Source organism: Anolis sagrei, chromosome 4, assembly GCF_037176765.1.
Source record: "Anolis sagrei isolate rAnoSag1 chromosome 4, rAnoSag1.mat, whole genome shotgun sequence".
NCBI lineage: Eukaryota > Metazoa > Chordata > Lepidosauria > Squamata > Dactyloidae > Anolis > Anolis sagrei.
Genome location: NC_090024.1, coordinates 137,943,686 through 137,964,244, shown reverse-complemented (window position 1 = coordinate 137,964,244; position 20,559 = coordinate 137,943,686). Strand labels below are relative to the sequence as shown.

The 20,559-nt window shown below is 37.2% G+C and overlaps 1 protein-coding gene across 5 annotated transcripts in view; it reads left to right on the top strand.

Moving 5' to 3' along the window:
• Positions 1–20,559, top strand: part of FAM193A (family with sequence similarity 193 member A) — a 56,683-nt gene that overhangs the window by 5,639 nt on the left and 30,485 nt on the right. For 2 of the 5 annotated variants that reach the window (XM_060774118.2, XM_060774122.2), the window contains exons 2-3: positions 1,812–1,954; positions 8,705–8,779. The exons of 1 other annotated variant lie outside the window; for it this stretch is intronic. In XM_060774118.2, the coding sequence (XP_060630101.2) occupies positions 1,889–1,954; positions 8,705–8,779 (141 nt within the window). In that variant the 5' untranslated portion in view covers positions 1,812–1,888. Of the gene's footprint in view, positions 1–1,811; positions 1,955–8,704; positions 8,780–20,180; positions 20,295–20,559 lie in introns of those variants that run through there. 2 more of the 5 variants (XM_060774120.2, XM_060774119.2) reach the window with 2 other exon arrangements.

Below are 20,559 nucleotides of genomic sequence, written 5' to 3'. Positions count from 1 at the left end.
TTAGCTAAAAAAAATGAGTCAGTATGAGCACTGTACCTTTACTCTAATAAAAATAGGAAACCATTCCCCTCTAACTATAATGACGAAAAGGCAAGAAATTAGTCCCAGGAGAACCCAAAAGAAGCACCAACCCTTTCTACACTTTCCATCATGGCACCACTTTTTGAGTGCTTGGGTGGGGAAATGGTGGTTACGGCCAGGGACAGGTGGCCCCGAGGTGTGTTCACCTCTCTGCAGAGTGACCTTCAGCTTATCCACAGGTCATATCAAAATCTTGAATTTGGCCCCCAAATCTGCCTTCAACATATACATGAGGTCAACTTATACATGAATATATATGGTAATTTAAAATGTAAAGCAATAAAAATAAAATCTAAACAATAAAAAAATGAAACAAGTCAAATGGTTATAATTGTTTAAATGCATGTGTGTTTAAGCCAGGAGAAGCATTTTTATGTTTATTGTACAGATGCACTTTGAAAAGAATGAATTCTGGTAACTTTAGTGTGTACTATGTAACTCTGTGTTAGGGTAAAATTTATTTAAATTTTTAAAATTCAATTTAAATTAAAAACATATTTTAAAACAATTGATTTTTAGCAACTACTCTAAGGCAGGTGGGAATAACATGATAGTTGTGAGTGAATGTAATGATGATAGAAACAGGACAGATAAAAGCTGTGGTGAATAGTTTATATTTCCCAGCATTATTCTTATAGGTCATTCCCCACCCCCAACCCAAGACAGAGAGTACATGTCACAGATGCTAATTTTCTTCTAACATATACAATATTCAGCAAATAATTATTCTTTGTGTCTACAGTGCTATGATTATTAATTCCATTCTTTGGTCTAATCTTATTCAGGAAACTTTATATTCCTAAAAGAAAAGCTTAAATGCTTCCTATTTAGAAGTCATTCTAATGTGCCTTTGTGGCTGTGAGCCAGGTTACAGTGGCTGTCTTATATAACATGTCCATTAGCTTGTTCAGATTACATAGTCCCTTGGGAACCTTTCTAGAAATGCTTGCATAGTGTAAAAGTTGGATCATTATGGATATATTTTGGCCATGGTTGTTACTCTATTTTTCATTATTTGAACTAAGGTCTAATATTCAATATGCTCTAAACACACCAATTGATACTCTTGTTTTTTGTGGCATGAGGATAAAAAGGATATTTCATCTTATTTTAATGCTGTGCAACCTGAAATTCAACAATCTTTCTAGTAATTGAGCTATCATCCAGGAATTATGGGTTGATGGAGATGCTTTTAAAAATGTATTCTGCTTTTCCAGGTTTAGCAGTATTTGTTTTTGTCAGAGTTTCCATTCAGCCACTTGCAGTTTTAGTAGTCATGTATATATGAACACAAACACACATATGTAATATAATATAATATAATATAATATAATATAATATAATATAATATAATATAATATATGGGGGGAGGGGGGATGATCTCTTTTGCACTTCAGATGTGTTTCTCATTAGAATTATTTAACATATGCTTACAAGGATTTATAGTGTTTTTTCATTATTCAGTATTGATATCTAACGTGACTGATTGCAGTACAATTCTCCAAGCAAATAGACTAATATGTTTGAATTTTTTTCCATAGAAAAACAGCATCAAAATTGTCTAGATTTTCTTCTAATAAGAATGGGGCAATGTACCAGGATTTTTTACTTATTTCTTGGTAACTTCCTGGCACTGCTAGGCATCTTGGATGCTTTACAGTGCTAGTAAATACTACATATTTTAATGTGTTTCACTTAAGACTATATATCTATTGCTATCTTAATTTTAGGCTTAGAATAACGCTGTTCCTGTAGTGAAGATACGTGTATAACCTTGTCTGAACAGTATCATCAGTTGGAACAGGCGATGGGGCAAGTTGCTGAAGCATGGCTTGAATGCCAGAAAAGAATAGATGATTATGTTGATGAAGAGGTAAGGAGATGATACTGTTTTGTTTTGTTGCTTTTTACCTGTTATGTCTCGTCAGAAGATGTAGAGGTTGAAATAAAGGCAGTGTTTGGGTAAATATATGTCAAAAACAATCTGTTTATTTTGCTTCCTGATACTGTATAACTTGTGTGGCTTCAAGTCATATCTAACCTACTGTGGCCCTCAGGCATGGAAAATCTTTATCAAGGGGTTCCTTGGTAACATTTCTTCAGAAGGGTTTTGCCTTCCTTTGAGGCTGAGAGAGTGTGAATTCCCAAGGTCACCCAGTCAGTTTCCATAGCAGAGCAGGGATTCAAACTCTATAGTCTCCCAGAGTTCTAGATGAACAATCAAACCACTACACCAGATTGGCTCCCCCTTTCACTCTTTATGAAAGGTTAGCAGATGAGCAGCCTGTTCGGCAAAAGGGAAGCAGAAGTCAATTTCCAGTATCTGGAAGAGTTGGGATGCTACTCCAATAGTTCTTGCCACTAGATGAACAATCAAACCACTACACCAGACTTGGCAGTGGAAGGTTGCCAATGGAATTTTTCAACAGGCTCATGTCAGTTGTGTTTAGAAGGCTTAGAACACGTGGAAAGAAGAGAATGTGTGTTTACTGAGTATCTGTGCAGATACTCCCATGCTATCAAGATTGCTACATGTAGTAAGTGGGAAACAACTTGAAGACACACATCAATAACATAAAAATATGTATGAGAACTGTGTGGCCCTCTAGATGTTATTGAACTGCAGCTCCCAGCATTCTTCAAGACTAGTTGTGCTGGTCGGGCCTGCTGGAAGATGCAGTCTGGTGTGTGCAGAGCTGCACAATTAGCAACCTGGTGTTAAAAAGTTTCACCTTAAAATTATATTGGTCTTGGGAAGAGTGCCATTAGTACCATCACCTTCTGTGTTGTCTGTGGCTGCTGCCTAGGGTGTTTAATAAGTAAAACTATTCTTAACCTTTAATGAGCATGCTAAGAAATTTCACTTTTGAAATATAACAGACAATTTGTGTTTAATTGGCATGCTTTACTCTACCAAATTAGCACTACATAATTATCATTTTATCTTTGTTTTTCTACAAACCTGTACCCTCATTGCAGTCCTTTTGTGATGCAAATCAAGTAGGGTACTCTCTTCACTTTTATTTCTCAGCTTGAAAGAAAGAGGAAACACTGGTTCTTCATGGTCTTTTTGACCATATACAATTTGTGCATGATTGGATGTGGAACCTTCTAGAGCTAAAACAAGGTTTTGGCAAGTGCTCATGGGCATCAAGTGCTGTGTTCATTCGAAGGGAATGGCTCTCCCTGTTCCTGTTCAGTTCATTTTTACCCACTGGAGCAAGATGTACTTGAACATCATAGCTTATTTCAGATGTGGTGATCCACTTCAGAAAAAACAATGATCAGGAGCAGGTGGGCAGACTTAAAGTGCATAGTACCTACAGATTAGTATCTACAGAAAGCCTATGATTGGGCAGTCCAAAATGAAACAAGAGATAGTGCCAGAAAATGAAACTCCCAGAGTAGATGGCACTCAATTAGCTGTTGAGAAACAGCAGAGAATACGTACGAGTAGTACTGTTGCTCATGATACAACTGGACTCAAGCCAGAAGGGAATTTATCTGATGATGTGCTCAGAAGTTAAAGAAAAATCAAAATTAGCATGACACATTTTGTAGGAGCATGGAATGTGAGAAGCATGAATGAAGAGAAACTAAGCAAGACCAGGAGCAGATTATGGTACCGACCATGAACTATCAATGTCAAAAATTAGAATAAAGCTAAAGAAGAACACTAAACAAACCATCATGCTGAAACACAACCCAAACAATACCCTGATAGAATTTAAAGATAACATAAAAATAGATTTACACTATTAAATCTGATGGATTTGGAGCCAGAAAAACATTGTTAGGGACGAATGTAAAAACGTAGTCTATAGCAAAAAAAGAAAGAGAATCTTCAATGCATGACCAATGTCACTTTTCAGGCAGTCAGGGATAGACAAGAAGCAAACCTAAAAGGAGACAGAAATAGAGTCCACTTTATGAATGTTCAATTACTTGGGCACAGGAAGGAGAATTAATGTAATAATTAATATAGAGGAAATAGAAGGCAACAACAACAAACGTAAATATCTGAGAAACCATAGGGAAATTTAAACCAGGACTAGGAATCTCTACAACCAGCAAGAGAACACTGTACCATGTAGAAATAGAAGAACAATGGAAACAATACAGTGAAAAAGTTTATAAAAGACATGAACAGGTGATACATTTTTTTCAGGGAAGAATCATATAAAGAACCTCTCATTTTAGAAAATGAACTGGAAGCTGAACTCAGAACACTTGGGAGAAATAAATCACCAGGAAAAGATGGCATAACAATAGAACTTCTTAAGTCAACAGAGTTCTAACAATGTTCTCCTGGCTCCTAATCCATCAGATTTAATGGTGTAAATCTATTTTTATGTTACCTTTAAATCTGTCAGCAAATATGGAATACAAAACAATGACCCATAGATTGGAAAAACTCAATACACATTCGAATTCCCAAGAAGGGAGATGCCAGGGTTTGCAGTAACCACAAGATCATTACATTAATTTCCCATGCAAGCAAAATGTTTCATCTACAACAAATAGTTTTTAAATATATATGGAGCAAGAAATGTCAGATATCCAAGCTGCGTTCAGGATAGGAAAAGACACTTGGATCATAGTGCAAATATATATTGGATAATGAAGCACACCAAAGAATCATAAAAGAAAAATCAGCCTGTGCTTTACAGATTACAGCAAAGCCTTCGTTATATTGACCATGAAAAACAAGGGATTGCTATTGTAAAATGCCGCAACATTTTATTGTTCTGATGCATAATGTGTACTTTGGGACAAGGGGCTATTTTTAGGACAGAATGCTGACAGATTTTTTTTCCTTATGTCAGGAGCAACTTGAGAAACTGCAAATCGCTTCTAGTGTGAGAGAATTGGTTGTCTGCAAAGAAATTGCCCAGGGGACACCTGGATGTTTTACTATCCTATGGGAGGCTTCTTTCATGTTCCTGCATGGGAAGCTGGAACTGACAGATGGGAGCTCACCCCGCTCCTCGGATTCGAACTGCTGACCACTCAGTCAGCAGTCCTGCTGACACAAGGGCTTAAAATATTGTGCCACCAGGGGCTGATGAATGGTTTCTGATTAGCGAAAGGGGTCAGGCAGGACTGCATTTTATCCCCTACCAGATAAACTTGTATGCTGAACATATCATAGGTAAAACAAGATCAGGGAGGTGTGAAATTTGGAGGAAGGAACATCAGCAATTTAAAATGATACCTTAATGACCATATATGATTTATAAACAACAACATTGAAATAGTTCTATATTTTTTATATTGGTCATTAATTAGAATGGCGACTGCAGTCAAGAATCAGAAGACTAGGATTGGGAAGCATAGTAGTTATGAAGGTACTAGACAAGGCTCTGAAATGTCAAAATTGAATGCTGAAGTTAGGATTGTTCTTGCCACCATAGTTCCCATTTCTATATATGGTTCTGAAAGCTGGACAGTGAAAAGAGCTGACAGGAAGAGGATCAACCCTTTTGAAATGTAGTTCTAAAAAGAGTTCTGTGGATAGTCTGCAATGTCCCCAAAGGAATGAATGGTTCTTAGAGCAAATCAAGTTTGAACTTTCCCAGAAACTAAACTGAGACTTACTTTAGACATATCCTGAGAAAAATACCCCACCAGAAAAAACCCCCCATAATATTAAGTAGAAGTCAGTAGGAAAAATGAAAGATCACATTAAATATATGGATATAGACGCACTGAAAGAAACCACAGTCCTGATTTTGTTGATGATAGGTTGATTTAGTGGTCTTTCATTCATAGGGTTAATATAGGTTAAAACTTGACAGTAATATACTTAGATGTTTTCACTATAGCAGCAATGTCAGTTGGGGGATTCTGGAAGTTGTAAACCAGAACTGTAGTGTTTCTAGTTCTGTAATTGTCAGACTAAGTTGCTAACTATATGATTAGTGGAGGGAGTTATTGGAATGTAGTGTGATGCTGTCTGATTACTAAAAAGGAATTGTGATAAACTGGTCAAGAGAGCCCTCATAAGGAAAAGGTGTTAATTAGTGTTATAATATGTGCAGTATGGCAGAAAATCATTGTTTATGTTCAATCTACTGTTTATGGAGTGTATATCTCATCTTTGCTGTTTCTCTTACCAATATATTCTTGACTTTGTTGTTCAAAGATTGCTATTCAAATGTCCAGAATGGAATGTCAAAGAAGATTTAAGTGTTCTGTAACTGATTTTTGCTTCTTCCCATTCCTAATGTCTGATTTGTGTCAATTTCTTCTCTAGAGCAGAGACTGACCTGTTTGCTCAGTGTAGAATGGCATTGCTGAAAGGATGGCTTATGTCATATTAGACTCGAACAAGTGAAGGTATATCAAAATATTGTAGGTCATGTGACTGGGCTATGTGATGACATTTCCCAAATAGATTTGTGGACAGAGTTGACATCCCATGTTGTGTGTCCTTCCGTAGATAAGTAATAATTTGAGAGATTTTCTATGGGCAAATAAAGACTTGCCTTCAAGAAAGAAGTGTTATTCTCCTCAATAGGTTCTAATTCATTGTAGTTTGTGGATGTTACATCTTAGTGGTCTGGGTTAACTCTTGTTCGATTCTGCAATTTCCTGTGTTCAGTCTGTTCTGCAATAGATTATCTTGGGTACAAATCTTGTCTGTTGATTTGTTTATTTACTTCTTATGGTGGGTTCTGTAGCTTGCTGTAAATCCATGAATCTGGCCTGTAAGTCTGAGTAACTATGATTGTATTAGAGATTTGGGATGTAAACTATGGATTTGGTAGTGTGTGAAAACTTTAGGCATGTAAGTATGTTTATTTGTCAGTGAAATTGCAATACAGTGTCTGTGCAGGTCAAGAACCTTGGTTTAGACTTGTATTCTAGAGAAGAAACTGATGATGATGATGATGAATGTATTACCCATCATTACTTGTGTCTTAAGGCAAAGTACAGCATGGTTACTATAAAAATGACAGGAAAAATATATCCTCCTTTTCCTCCTGTGCTGTCTTTGTGAGTATATTGAATGGGACATGAGAATCCCATCAAGGGAGAAATGTGTGATATAAATTCAATAAATGAATAAATAAACACATTAGCAAGCTAATTTACTGGAGGCAAGTCAGTTTTATATCAGGTAAAACACGACATTCAAAAGCTTTGACCACCATAATCCAAATACTAGTGTTGAACAAACATAGACAGTTGAGATCATATTGTCATCCAACAAAGCTGTTCTGGTCAGTTAATCCTATTCAGGAATGATGTGCTTTTTGGTGACAGTGCTTCAGTTCTGAAGTGTTTTCAGAGAGGCTAATGGTGACAGTAATCAAATTAAACTAGCAGTTCAGCAGATTGAAACAATTACAAAGACATTAAGAGCAGTAAGTGTTAACATCACTAAATATTCCAGGCTAAAGTAGAACACAGAGCACGTTTCATTTGTGCTTAGGAATAAAACATCTTTCTTTAAGAGAAACTGAATGTTGTCAGTGAAATGAAGAATACCCAAGTACTTATAAATAAGGGGCAAATAAATTGTGTAAAAAGTGTAGGTGCATCATCTCCCCAACCCTAAGGGACATTAACACCTCAAGTTCTCATTTTTAAAAAATCACTGCTTTTTGCTTCCAAATGCCTCTAATGCACCCTTAATGAGTTTGTATTTTTCTCTCTCTGCAACTCCCTCAAACTAAAAAAAGGCAAAAAAGGGGGGGAAGTGATTATTACTTTTGAGTGAGTGGGAATTACATTTCAGATTCTGAAGATTTAAAAAAATCAGGCCCATCCCAGAGAGCCGGTCTAGAAGGATGCCATCGTCAATGGTATTGAAAGCCGCTGAGAGATCCAAGAGAACCAACAGGAACACACTCCCTCTGTCTAACTCTCTGTGGAGGTCATCCACCAAGGCAACCAAAGCTGGCTCTGTTCTGTAACAAGGCCTAAAACCAGACTGCGATGAGTCAAGATTATCTGCTTTGAACTGGGTTATATGGCAATGTGGACTCAGATAACCCAGTTCAAAACTATTATTGTGGATTACTTGCCTTGATATTCTGGGTTATATGGCTGTGTGAAAGGCCCCTTAGCCATGGCCTGAAAAGCCTGGAATAGGATGAATAGAGTTATCTAAATATATGATCAGTGATATTTTTTTTATTTACGGCATTTGTAGACCGGCTTTCATCCCTAAGGCGACTACAATTTGTAGACCAAAATTCAGGGTATGTGCTTGCTTGGTTTGAGTGCCTGTTAATGATAGTAAGAATTCTGTTACATATTTTTCTTGTTGTGATGCTTTTGGGCTCAATTTGTACATTTCAGTACAAAACAGACTAATATTCATTTATTGGGGTATTCATACAGATACTTCTATTTATTGGAATTGCTGTCAGTTTTATCTATAGTAACTCTGTATTTCTATTTCTTTTGCTTAAATTACTTACTTTTCGGAGTTTTAGTATGGTATGGATATCCTTCTGCATCCGAAAAAGGGAGAAATCAGTTTAACTGCATGCAATCCAATAAATTGTCCATCCTTTCAAATGCTGTAACCGTACTGTAAATTTATTCTGAAAATGGTGGGATACATATTAGAGAGCATTTAATAAGTGAACTTGGCTTAATTTTGTTCCAGGTGGCAATGAGAACAAAGCAGCGCTTTCTGAAGGAAGACTGGGAAGTTTTTAAACAGAGACATTTCCTAGATCAGGTAAACTATGTACTCACATATCACAGGCAGCTATGCCCTATACATATTTAATCAAAAGAAAGTCCCCATGCTTAGTTGGACCTGTAAACAGGCAGATATGCACATTATTATTGCCTTAATTATATAAGAAGTAGAATATTTTTAGTGTGTTTGGTAGGAATCTTTGTGTTTCAAGGTCATTGTGTCTGTTGTACGAATGGCTTTATTTTATATTATTTGGAATCAGGTGTATGTATGTTTGTAGGCATATGAATGAGTAAGATTGCAGATTAAAGCCTACAACAATGTTAAAGAACCAGCTACAAGGTTATCAGCTCTGTATTTCCATTCTGGGTGCAGTGGAAGGGAAGTCTCCTCAACTACAGTCAACATAGGGATGTAATCAACAAGCCTATTAGGTGGGGAGTAAATAAAATGCACTCTAAAGGTAGACTTGTGGAAGAGGGAGGAAGTCATTTGTCATTTCTTCTATAGATGTCTGCAAGCACATTTACTGCATGGAAATTCTGTTTGCCTATGTCTGTCGTTGGCTGCTTAAAAAAAATAAGCCGCACATTCATTGGGCTCCTGTGATGTACATTGGGATTATTTAAATTTGTATGTTTCTTTTTAGGTATCAATGTATTACAGTATTCCACCAGTAAGGCAATCAAAACCTGAGGACCTCATTTTTTTGTTTGTTTCTGGTTTCCTCTTTTAAGTTCTTGTACATCAGAGGTTCTTAACCAGGGGTCTGTGGAAAGATTTCAGGGGATCCATGAGCTTGAATTTAAAAAAAATCAACTTATTATCTTTGTGTTTGCCAAAAATGACCATTTGAACAGGTGTTGTACAGATTATCAATTACTGAAAATGTGGGAAAGTTATAAAATGTAATTATGAAAAATCAAAAAAATTAATTTAAAGACATGGCAATGCTGAGTGTCATAAAGGGATCCATGGATCAAAAATTATTAAGAACTCTTACTGTACACCAACAGGTTGACTTTAATGAGTTATATCCTTTGAAAAATGCTTCATAATTTTCAGCATATCTCTATTCAGTAATAAAATTAACTTTCCTATTATTTTACTGCTGGAAAAAAGGGATGAGATCAGTGGGACTTGAAGCCAGCTACTTGGAATTCTCTTTAATTGGTGGTACTCCAAACCTGAGACTTTTTCCACACAAAGCTTGAACTTTACTAAGTTGTGGAGCTTTCCCACATAAAGGACAGAAACTAATAATGTATCTCTGACATTGATCAAGAGACTTCGGTGGGAAGAATCAGGGAAGTACAGACAACATGGAGGGACGAAATAGAAAAACCAGGGCAGAAAGAAACAATAGTCAAAGACCATGGATACATTTAGGATGATGCTGCAGCAGTGGGAATTATAAATTAATTTTCAGAACTGAGATTATATTTTGGAAGACCAAACAGAAGAATCTGGCAGAAATCAAGGAAGGAGATTATAAAAATCTTTACAGTGACATGTATCTGGGTGAACCTCTGCAGTGTGTTCCATAAATAAGTGTCAGGATTTGGAACATTGAGAGGAGCCAAGGAAAGGGAAGTATCAAAGATAAAACAAAGAGTCAATTTGTTGTAAACAGATTGAAAGATTAAAGGGAGGAAGAGATGGAATGATAAGCTATCTGAGATTACAAAAGTATTTGAAAAAATTGAAACCACACACTATATGAGTAAATTGAAAGTAACTAACAAGTAACATGGTCTGGGAGAACAAAATGAAGCAGGACGCAGGCTGATAGAATTTTGCCAGGAAAACTCGCTGTGTATAACGAATACTCTCGTCCAACAACCTAAAAGACGGCTTTATACATGGACCTCACCAGACGGTCAACACCGAAATCAGATTGACTACATCCTTTGCAGCCAAAGGTGGCGGACATCCATCCAGTCGGTGAAAACAAGACCTGGGGCTGACTGTAGCTCAGATCACGAACTTCTTATTGCACAATTTAGAATAAAACTAAAGAGATTAGGGAAAATACACAGATTAGTTAGATATGATCTCACTAACATTCCTAGCGAATATACAGTGGAAGTGAAAAACAGATTTGAAGGTCTAGATTTAGTAAACAGAGTCCCAGAAGAACTATGGACAGAGGTCCGCGACATTGTTCAGGAGGCAGCAACAAAGTACGTCCCAAAGAAAAAGAAAACCAAGAAGGCAAAATGGTTGTCTGCTGAGACACTGGAAGTAGCCCAAGAAAGGAGGAAAGCAAAAGGAAACAGGGATAAGGGGAGACATGCCCAGTTAAATGCGCAATTCCAGAGGTTAGCCAGAAGAGATAAGGAACTATTTTTAAATAAGCAATGCATGGAATTGGAAGAAGACAACAGAATAGGAAGGACAAGAGACCTCTTCCAGAAAATTAGAAACATTGGAGGTAAATTTCAGGCAAAAATTGGTATGATAACAAAACAAAGATGGCAGGGACCTACAGAAGCTGAAGAGATCAAGAGAAGGTGGCAAGACTATACAGAAGATCTGTATAGGAAGGATAATAATATCGAGGATAGTTTTGACGGTGTGGTGAATGAATTAGAACCAGACATCCTGAGGAGTGAGGTTGAATGGGCCTTAAGAAGCATTGCTAACAACAAGGCAGCAGGAGACGACGGGATCCCAGCTGAATTGTTTAAAATCTTAAAAGAGGATGCTGTCAAGGTGATACATGCCATATGCCGGCAAATATGGAAAACACAAGAATGGCCATCAGACTGGAAAAAATCAACTTATATCCCCATACCAAAAAAGGGAAATGCGAAAGACTGCTCCAACTTCCGTACAGTGGCCCTTATTTCTCATGCCAGTAAGGTAATGCTTAAGATCCTGCAAGGAAGACTTCAGCAATACATGGAGCGAGAGTTGCCAGATGTTCAAGCTGGGTTTAGAAAAGGCAGAGGAACGAGAGACCAGATTGCCAATATCCGCTGGATAATGGAGAAAGGCAGGGAGTTTCAGAAAAACATCTACTTCTGCTTCATTGACTATTCTAAAGCCTTTGACTGTGTGGATTATAATAAATTGTGGCAAGTTCTTGGTGGGATGGGCATACCAAGCCACCTTGTCTGTCTCCTGAGGAATCTGTACAAGGACCAAGTAGCAACAGTCAGAACTGACCACAGAACAACAGACTGGTTCAAGATTGGGAAAGGCGTACGGCAAGGCTGCATACTCTCACCCAACCTTTTTAACGTGTATGCAGAACATATCATGCGATGTGCGGGGCTTGATGAATGCAAAGCTGGGGTGAAAATTGCTGTAAGAAACATTAACAACCTCAGATATGCAGATGACACCACTCTGATGGCCAAAAGCGAGGAGGAGCGGAGGAGCCTTCTAATCAAGGTGAAAGAAGAAAGCGCAAAAGCTGGGTTGCAACTAAACATAAAAAAAAAACCAAGATTATGGCAACAAGAATGATTGACAACTGGAAAATAGAGGGAGAAATTGTGGAGGCCGTGACAGACTTTGTATTTCTAGGTGCAAAGATTACAGCAGATGCAGACTGTGGCCAGGAAATCAGAAGACGCTTACTTCTTGGGAGGAGAGCAATGTCCAGTCTCGATAAAATAGTTAAGAGTAGAGACATCAGACTGGCAACAAAGATCCGCCTAGTCAAAGCCATGGTATTCCCTGTAGTAACCTACGGATGTGAGAGCTGGACCTTAGGGAAGGCTGAGCAAAGGAAGATAGATGCTTTTGAGCTGTGGTGTTGGAGGAAAGTGCTGAGAGTGCCTTGGACTGCGAGAAGATCCAACCAGTCCATCCTCCAGGAAATAAAGCCCGACTGCTCACTGGAAGGAAGGATACTAGAGACAAAGTTGAAGTACTTTGGCCACATTATGAGGAGACAGGAAAGCCTAGAGAAGACAATTATGCTGGGGAAAGTAGAAGGAAAAAGGAAGAGGGGCCGACCAAGGGCAAGATGGATGGATGGCATCCTTGAAGTGACTGGACTGACCTTGAAGGAACTGGGGGTGGTGACGGCCAACAGGGAGCTCTGGCGTGGGCTGGTCCATGAGGTCACGAAGAGTCGGAGGCGACTGAACGAATGAACAACAACAACAACAAGTAACAACTACAACCAATATGAATATATTGAAAAGTTGTAATGTGCAACATAGATGAATTGCATCATAAGAAGCTGTCACACTACCCTCTCCCCCATTGATACATTGAGTTTGAAAATACATAATTTGCTTCCAGGACTCCCGTCCCCTTATCCCCATGGATACTGAAATCCATAGATGCTCAAGCCCCATTATATACAATGACATAGTAAAATGATGTCCCTTATATAAAATGGCAAAATTAAGGTTTGATTTTTGGATTTAATTAAAAAAATTATTGAGGTATGCTGCCACTAGTTTTTGTGTATTTCTGTTATCTGTTTTATGTCTGTTTATCAACTGGAGTGAAGACTGGCCCATTACCTCAATGTAGAGTGATGAAGGCTATTTTTGAAAGAGTATGCATGTATCATGCTAGAAGATGAGCAAATAAAAGTAGCTCCAATATTGTGGGTGATGTGATTAGGTCCTGTGATGACATTTTCCAAGTGTGTGGGCAGAGGTGACATCTGAGTTTATGGCAAGTTCTGTTTGACATTGTAAATTAGCAGTGTGTTAAAAGTAATGATATAACCATAGCACATTACTTTCAAGAATAACAAAAATAGCACATGCTTCTTTGTCAAAATAGCATTTATTTGATTTGTTGGAAAAGATGACACTACTCAGCAAAGATGAAGGCAATAGGAAGAGGGGGAGATCACATTACAGATTTCATTTATTTACTAGCCGTCCCCTGCCACGCGTTGCTGTGGCCCACATAGGGGTTCTGTGTGGGAGGTTTGGCCCAATTCTATCGTTGGTGGGGTTCGGAATTCTCTGTGATTGTAGGTGAACTATAAATCCCAGCAACTACACCTCCCAAATGTTAAGACTCTATTTTCCCCAAACTCCACCAGTGTTTACATTTGGGCAGATTGAGTATTCGTGTAGAGTTTGGTCCAGCTCCATCATTGTTTCAGTCCACAGTGATCTCTGGATGTAGGTGAACTACAACTCCAAAACCAAAGGACACTGCCCACCAAACCCGTCCAGTATTTTCTGTTGATCATTGGAGAACTCTGTGCCAAGTTTGGTTCAATTCTATTGTCGGTGGGGTTCAGAATGCTCTTTGATTGTAGGTGAACTATAAATCCCAGCAACTACAACTCCCAAATGACAAAATCAATTTTTTTGAGTGAAGTACATTGGTTTATTAGGTGTCTTGTGTTCAAATTTGGTGTCAATTCGTCCAGTGGTTTTTGAGTTCTTTTAATCCCACAAACGAACATTACATTTTTATTTATATAGATTTAGTGTCAAAAGCATTAAATAAATAAATAAGTATAAAACTGATAAAATAAAGGGAGCACAACTGCTAAATAGTTTTAGACCAAAAATGGGCAACAGCGACTACATTGTCTTTAGCTTTAAACAGTTCTTCCTCTGCACATGAGGCAGGGCATTGTGGACAAGCATACCGATACTAAGTTGATTGTTCTGCTCCACAACCACAGAACATTACAGATGATTAGACTCAATCAAGTAAGTTACCGCCCCCGAGTTTACAAAACATGAACAAGTTTGCTAATCATAGGGTCTTGGAGGTCTCACATTCATTGAGTTGCCAGAAGCTGTCATATAATAATAATGTTAGTTTATTAAAATGTAACTACTAATGTGTGCTATTTAACCCTAATGTGGTTTCTTCAGAGGGCTTCTGGTTTTAAAATTAATTTTGGTTTTTAAAAGTGATAGACAAGGAATGTGTTTTTTAAAGGTGATGAATTATTAACATGCTGATTCAAAATAGCAACAAATAACATTCAACATGATACTTTTAAAAAACCATATCTCAGATTCTAAGTGGAAGCAGTGAAGTGTGAAGTGTATTTAGATCATTCCAAAACAGAGGGGGAGCGAATAAGTGGGGAAAGCAAATGGTGATTGCTGACAAATCTTAACATGGAAAGAGAAGTTTAGGGTGGCTGTTCAGAATTCTCTCTGGGAAAGCAACTTAGCAGATCTGAAGATAATAGCTGAGAGCAGTCACTGAAACTCAGGGAGTTAAACAGGAGAGGGTGGTAAAATTATTGTTTTAAACTGTATCCAAAATAATAAAAAGGACAAATACAAAGCAGATGGTTGCAGAAATATTTAGGATTTCAACAATGGCAGTTTCGGTGGAATGTAAAGAGCAGAAGGTAGACAACTGAGACAGTATGGGATTGCATTGGTGCTCCCAGTGCGAGTGAAAGTAACATCAGTTATGGTTTGAAAACTCCACTGGAAAAAGCCACTTTTTATCATTTTATAGGTATCAAGTGGTACTGCGGAACAAGGGGATGCAAACCTCCACATTTGTATGGCTATTAGGGTAATATTTTACCACAAATTGGTCACTTAAACTAAAAATAACTTGAAGGATGTCTGGTTGTCCTGTAGTTTCAATGAAGGTTTTGTTCACCATAAAATGTAGATCTCTTAATGGGACTAAGGATCCTCCCCTTTATAGTAAGATGAAGAAATTGACTTTCAACAAAGCCCTTGGCTCATCAAAGCATCAGTGCAGAAATTGAATGCAGAAATCATGTGCTTGGCCTGGTTGTTGTTGTTTTAAAAGTTACTCTTGATGCTGTTGAACCCTAACATATTGTGCCCTAAAGAACTCAAACCTCTCTTTGAAGTTATTTTATCATTTGTTTACAAGAATCCATGAAGAAGATACTGTTAGCTAGTATGAAAATCAATTTACTGTGGGCCAGGTTGGGAAAAGTGTGACCACCTAGAAATGAGTAGTGGCCTAAAGTATTGGACGTTTCAGTTTAACAATATCTGGATGACCACACTATAGAACGAGCCTGACACCCTGGATTACTGATGTTGTTGGAGTGTACTTCTTAGCAGATTATTTTTATTATTGTACTGCTTAGTGGCTTTTGTCAGTGCAGTCCTTAGCAGCTTTGGTTGTGTAAAATGCCCAAGGGAACAAGATGTACATTTACAAGGAAAGGTACACTGATAACTATCCTAGTCAACCAAGCCAAGGCATTGTGAGACCCTATATGTCACAAATTATTGAACTGACAGTTATAACTTTTCAGATATATTGCTGAGTTTAACTCTCTTTGAATGTTGTTTGCTTCCTTTTATGTGCCATTAAAGCAGCTAAGTGGAAAGATGTATTTCTAACAGGATGCCAGGTCATATAATACTCAGTAGGTTCATCTTAAATGCACCATCTTTCTGAGCTTTTCATCCTAAAAATATTGGATCAGGATTATGGAATAAACTGCTTCTAAAACTGGTTCCTTCCTTTATAATTCATCTGTTCACCAAGCGAGTTCATATGGAAATCAGGTGCCATTATTATTTCTGTGGCAATAAAGTCGCTTTTTACTGGCCCCTATACTTCATTAATCATTTGGCCTCAGTAATGTGTTTGTGCTGATCTGTGCATCTATGATGATGTTTAACCAAGACAATTGAATAATAACTGGCAGATACCATGACCAAGAAGGAGTCCTAAATAATTGAGAGTTAGATCTCAGCTGATGACTGAAATTGAGTTTAGATATGACCTTCGATCTATTGCACATAATTACTAGATTGTACCAATGACAGGGATTTCCCCCCTAATTCTAAGGGATGACATGTATTTAATCCTAAATCTTACAGCAACTATAATTCAAAGCATTAAGAATAAAAATGTTGCTTTATATTCTAGTCATTAGAGTTTATCTGTAATGTAGATGATAGCCACACAAACATATTTAATGCGTTGTACTGGCATCTGCTCAGGCCATGGAACAGAGAACTAGAGTACCTGGGAAACTTGGAACCACCATAACTTGTAAGCCCTCATAACAGGGGCACGATGTGAATGCAGTTATTTGCTGCATCCATTCACCTGTGCCCATGAATCACTGTTATTTTCAATAAGATTGTCTTTTACAATAACGACTAATTCTAGCATTAGCTATTGTCCAATTCCTTTAATGATCCCTGAGTGGATTAAGGCACTTCCTTTTACCTTCCCACATTCTGAAAGGATTGGTCCTTATGCTTTCCTGGATATAAACTCTTATGTGGACATGTTTATTTTATGTGGTGAATTCTTACCTTGCCTTTCTCCCAGGTTGGGACCAGAAGATATTAGTCTCATAAAACTTGTACATCTTAGGCTTTGGAGCAACCCAATAAACATTTCCTTTTTCATATTGTATGCTGACTGTGCGCTGTTTTGTATAAGTTCTATTAGGCCACATATTTTCACTTTAGGGTCAGAAATGACTTAAAAGCACACAACTACAACAAAACTGCGTAGTACCTGGATCCATCATACAGATTACAGGGAAGATCCTTATAACCTAAGTGGTCAAAACAAATTTACTTGACTATGCCATAGTTTGGCTATGTTATTATCACTTAGGATTTCTTATTTTCACACCACTGTTCTTAACCTCCCTAGGTTCAGTCTCAATTCTAAGAAGAATATCCTCAAGTGAACATTGATTTGCACCTAGTCTGAATTGACTTTAAAGGGTGGTTGTACACACTGATGGCAGATAGTCTAATAGCCATGTCAGCAGCTACTAGACGTGATTGCTATATATCAAAGGCAATACTCTATGGCACGCAAATCCTCGCTGAAGGCTTGCCAGAATGTCCCAAGTGGATGCTTATGGAAACAGGAACTTGGACCAGATAAATGTGATCAAGTACTTTTTAATGTGACTGGTTCAGTTACTTCATTGGGATGATGGTAAAAGGAAAATGACTGTATTTCTCATTAATATAGTAGTCCAAAATCCACATATGGTGTATCAGAAATTCAAGAACCTTGTGGAGAAAGTGAGTGTCTTTTTGTATGCTGCAAATAGTGACCCTTGATCTTAGCCCTTTTGTGTATGTGCAGTAATCTTGACTTCAAAAGAAAATGAACAGGAAAGACCTTCAAAAGTCTAAGGGTAACGTTGTGTGGCCCTCCAGTTGTTCAACTGAATCTCGCAGTGTTTTTCTCCATTAGCTATTCAGTATTCAATACTAGACATGAGTGACTACTATATTAGAAAATGTGAAAGCTTAATTCCTAGAGAAGAACAGTTAGGGTTTTTTAAAAAAAGCATTTTCCCTTGCACTTCAGTTTTTAAAAATTAAAAATATTTTCACAAAAATTAAGTCTTCTTCAACTCTCGGCAGTTCCAAGGGAAAGTATTCACTCTCTAGAATAGAATTACTATCAGTGAGTTGGCAGAACTGTTTACTCTGCTTTCTCCATGAACATTCTGTATAAAAACATAACATGGAGATAGTGTTGCATGTAACTGAAAACTTCAGATGGGGGTGTATTGCCTGTTATCTCAGTTGCATTTATTACCATATGTTGGACGGATTAATTTCTTACTCTAGATGTCTATTCTTTGAAGTCATATTCATAATTTTAAATTGCATGGATGACAAGAAGCTTTTGTGATTTTTGTGAGGTAGAAGAATCATAGCTCACATTTACAAGAGAATTAAGAATTATGTGCTGAAATGACAAGACCAACTGGTTATTGAGAATGGTTACTTTATTATACGGGAATGCAACTTCTAGGAACATATATGTGCCTCTAGGGATTTTTCTTACTCTCCCAAGTATTTTTTATTTAGTAATAGTAATTACAGTATTTGAAATTTTTATACATCACATTCATATTGCAATTTGTTCATGTGCTTTGTAAATTATTTTCATAATCTTTTCCTGGGGGGGGGGGGGGTAGAATTCAGGTTGCGAAAAAGTGGTTTACTTTCTCCATCACTTGTATCACATAAGAAATCATTGATGGAAGTTATCATTTTCTTCTATTTTGATAAAGATATGTAATATTTGATCACCTATAATGCAGATTGTCCATGTCTCATTTTTGTCTTGTTATAACGCATCAATAGATGGCAAAATAGTTCTACCTAATACAGCCTCAAATACCGTAATTTAGCGGTTACAATATAGACTACCGTCATTGGAGGATTCCTTCTCATATAACTTTCTAAGTGGCAGAACTGAACTGACTTCTCACACATCTAGGATATTAAAAAGCTATTTAAGCTTAGCTAGGTTTTTTTTTTTCCTACCGAGGCTCATTGTACAGAATTATCCATATCAGGTTTCACTGGAAAATATTTTTGGGAATGTATTGTCGAATGCTTCTAGAACATGACCATACAGCCCAAAAAACCTAAAACAACCAAATTTTTGGGAATTTTTCCCTTTTTCTGCATCTTGAGATGAAGTTATACATTTTCTGTTGTATGACAGGTTATGGTTTTTTTTACATTTCTTTTCATTCTAGCTCTCTTCTGCCTTTTCATTTTTTCCTCCAAAAAGATCCTTTTTGTACTTTTGCTTCAGACCTTTCCTTGTAATGCTATTCTGACTGCATAAGAAATAGTACGTGGGAAATTGAAATAGCTCTTTTTGTAAAGAAGTGAAACTGCAACAAAGCATTGTATTGTGGAGTGCTTTGCATTAATCGTTCCAGCCATTTCCTCCACTAGTAATTCCTCTGCACAGTCACTCACCAGTCCACAGGCAGTGAGTGCACAGACTGCACATTAAGGTTTCTTTTATTTGGGCTACAGCCAACCTGATGAGACCCTATTTTTGCAGGTAGTTGTTGTTTTTGCTACATAAATATGAATATTTCCAACTGAAGATTAGTGTTATTACATACAATGTACTTCCTGACAATGCCCACTATGTTCTTCACTGTTTAGGGAGGAAGATTGATTGCTGTCCTTGCAAGCTTCCTAGAGTTGATATTAGAAAATGTGTCCTTGTTCATACTGCCATTAGAGATATTGAGAATCTTTTAAGTTTCTACTCTCATTTCCTTTAAGTTCTTAGAAATAGAAAACTGTCTTTGGGGAGTGGGAAGAGAAAAAAAAAAGCCCTAGTTGATTAAGTATAAATATGGTCAGTTTCTTGTTACGCAGCCTAAGCCAATCATTGCCTTATCCATGATATAAGCCTGCATACGATATCAGCAATGGTTGTACCACAGTCAGATCAAAAAGGATCATCAGCCATTTATTTCAATGTTTCACATTATAAAGGTGAAGTTATAAAACTCGCCTTTGACCTGAATTTGATTAAGCAAGTAACCACTAAAAATACCATTCATTTTGCACAAATATTTTGATTGAAAGCAATAGTAAATTTGCAAGACTCAGTAATCAATAGATACATATGTCAAATTCTTACAATGCTCCTTAATTCATAAGAGAAATGTAAGGAATTTATGTTTATGATACAGGACTTCACTGTATCTCCAACTGAACACCTTCTTCAGTTGCCTTGCAGAACTCTTCATATCCTACAAGAATCTCCTGCAGCACTGAAGAACGTTCACTCAGTACATTTGATGTATCAAGAAAAGCTGCCAGTTCTCTGAAGACCACATCAGGTATGGGGTCTTTGCTCTTAAAGTATTTTTCAAAATACTACACTTCAGAATGGTAGCATTTGAACCAGATTGGTTGATATTCAAACTTGATATACACTTATTTCAATGTATCTGAAGTCCTAGGTTTTGTGGCTACACAGAATCTGCTAACTTACTGAAGATAGTTGCCCAAATATTTGAAGTAAACCAATATTAAATTCTCTGTGTTTGGTGATGAGAAAGTCAAAGGATAGGATTTCTTTCACATATATAGTTCTAGCCAGCA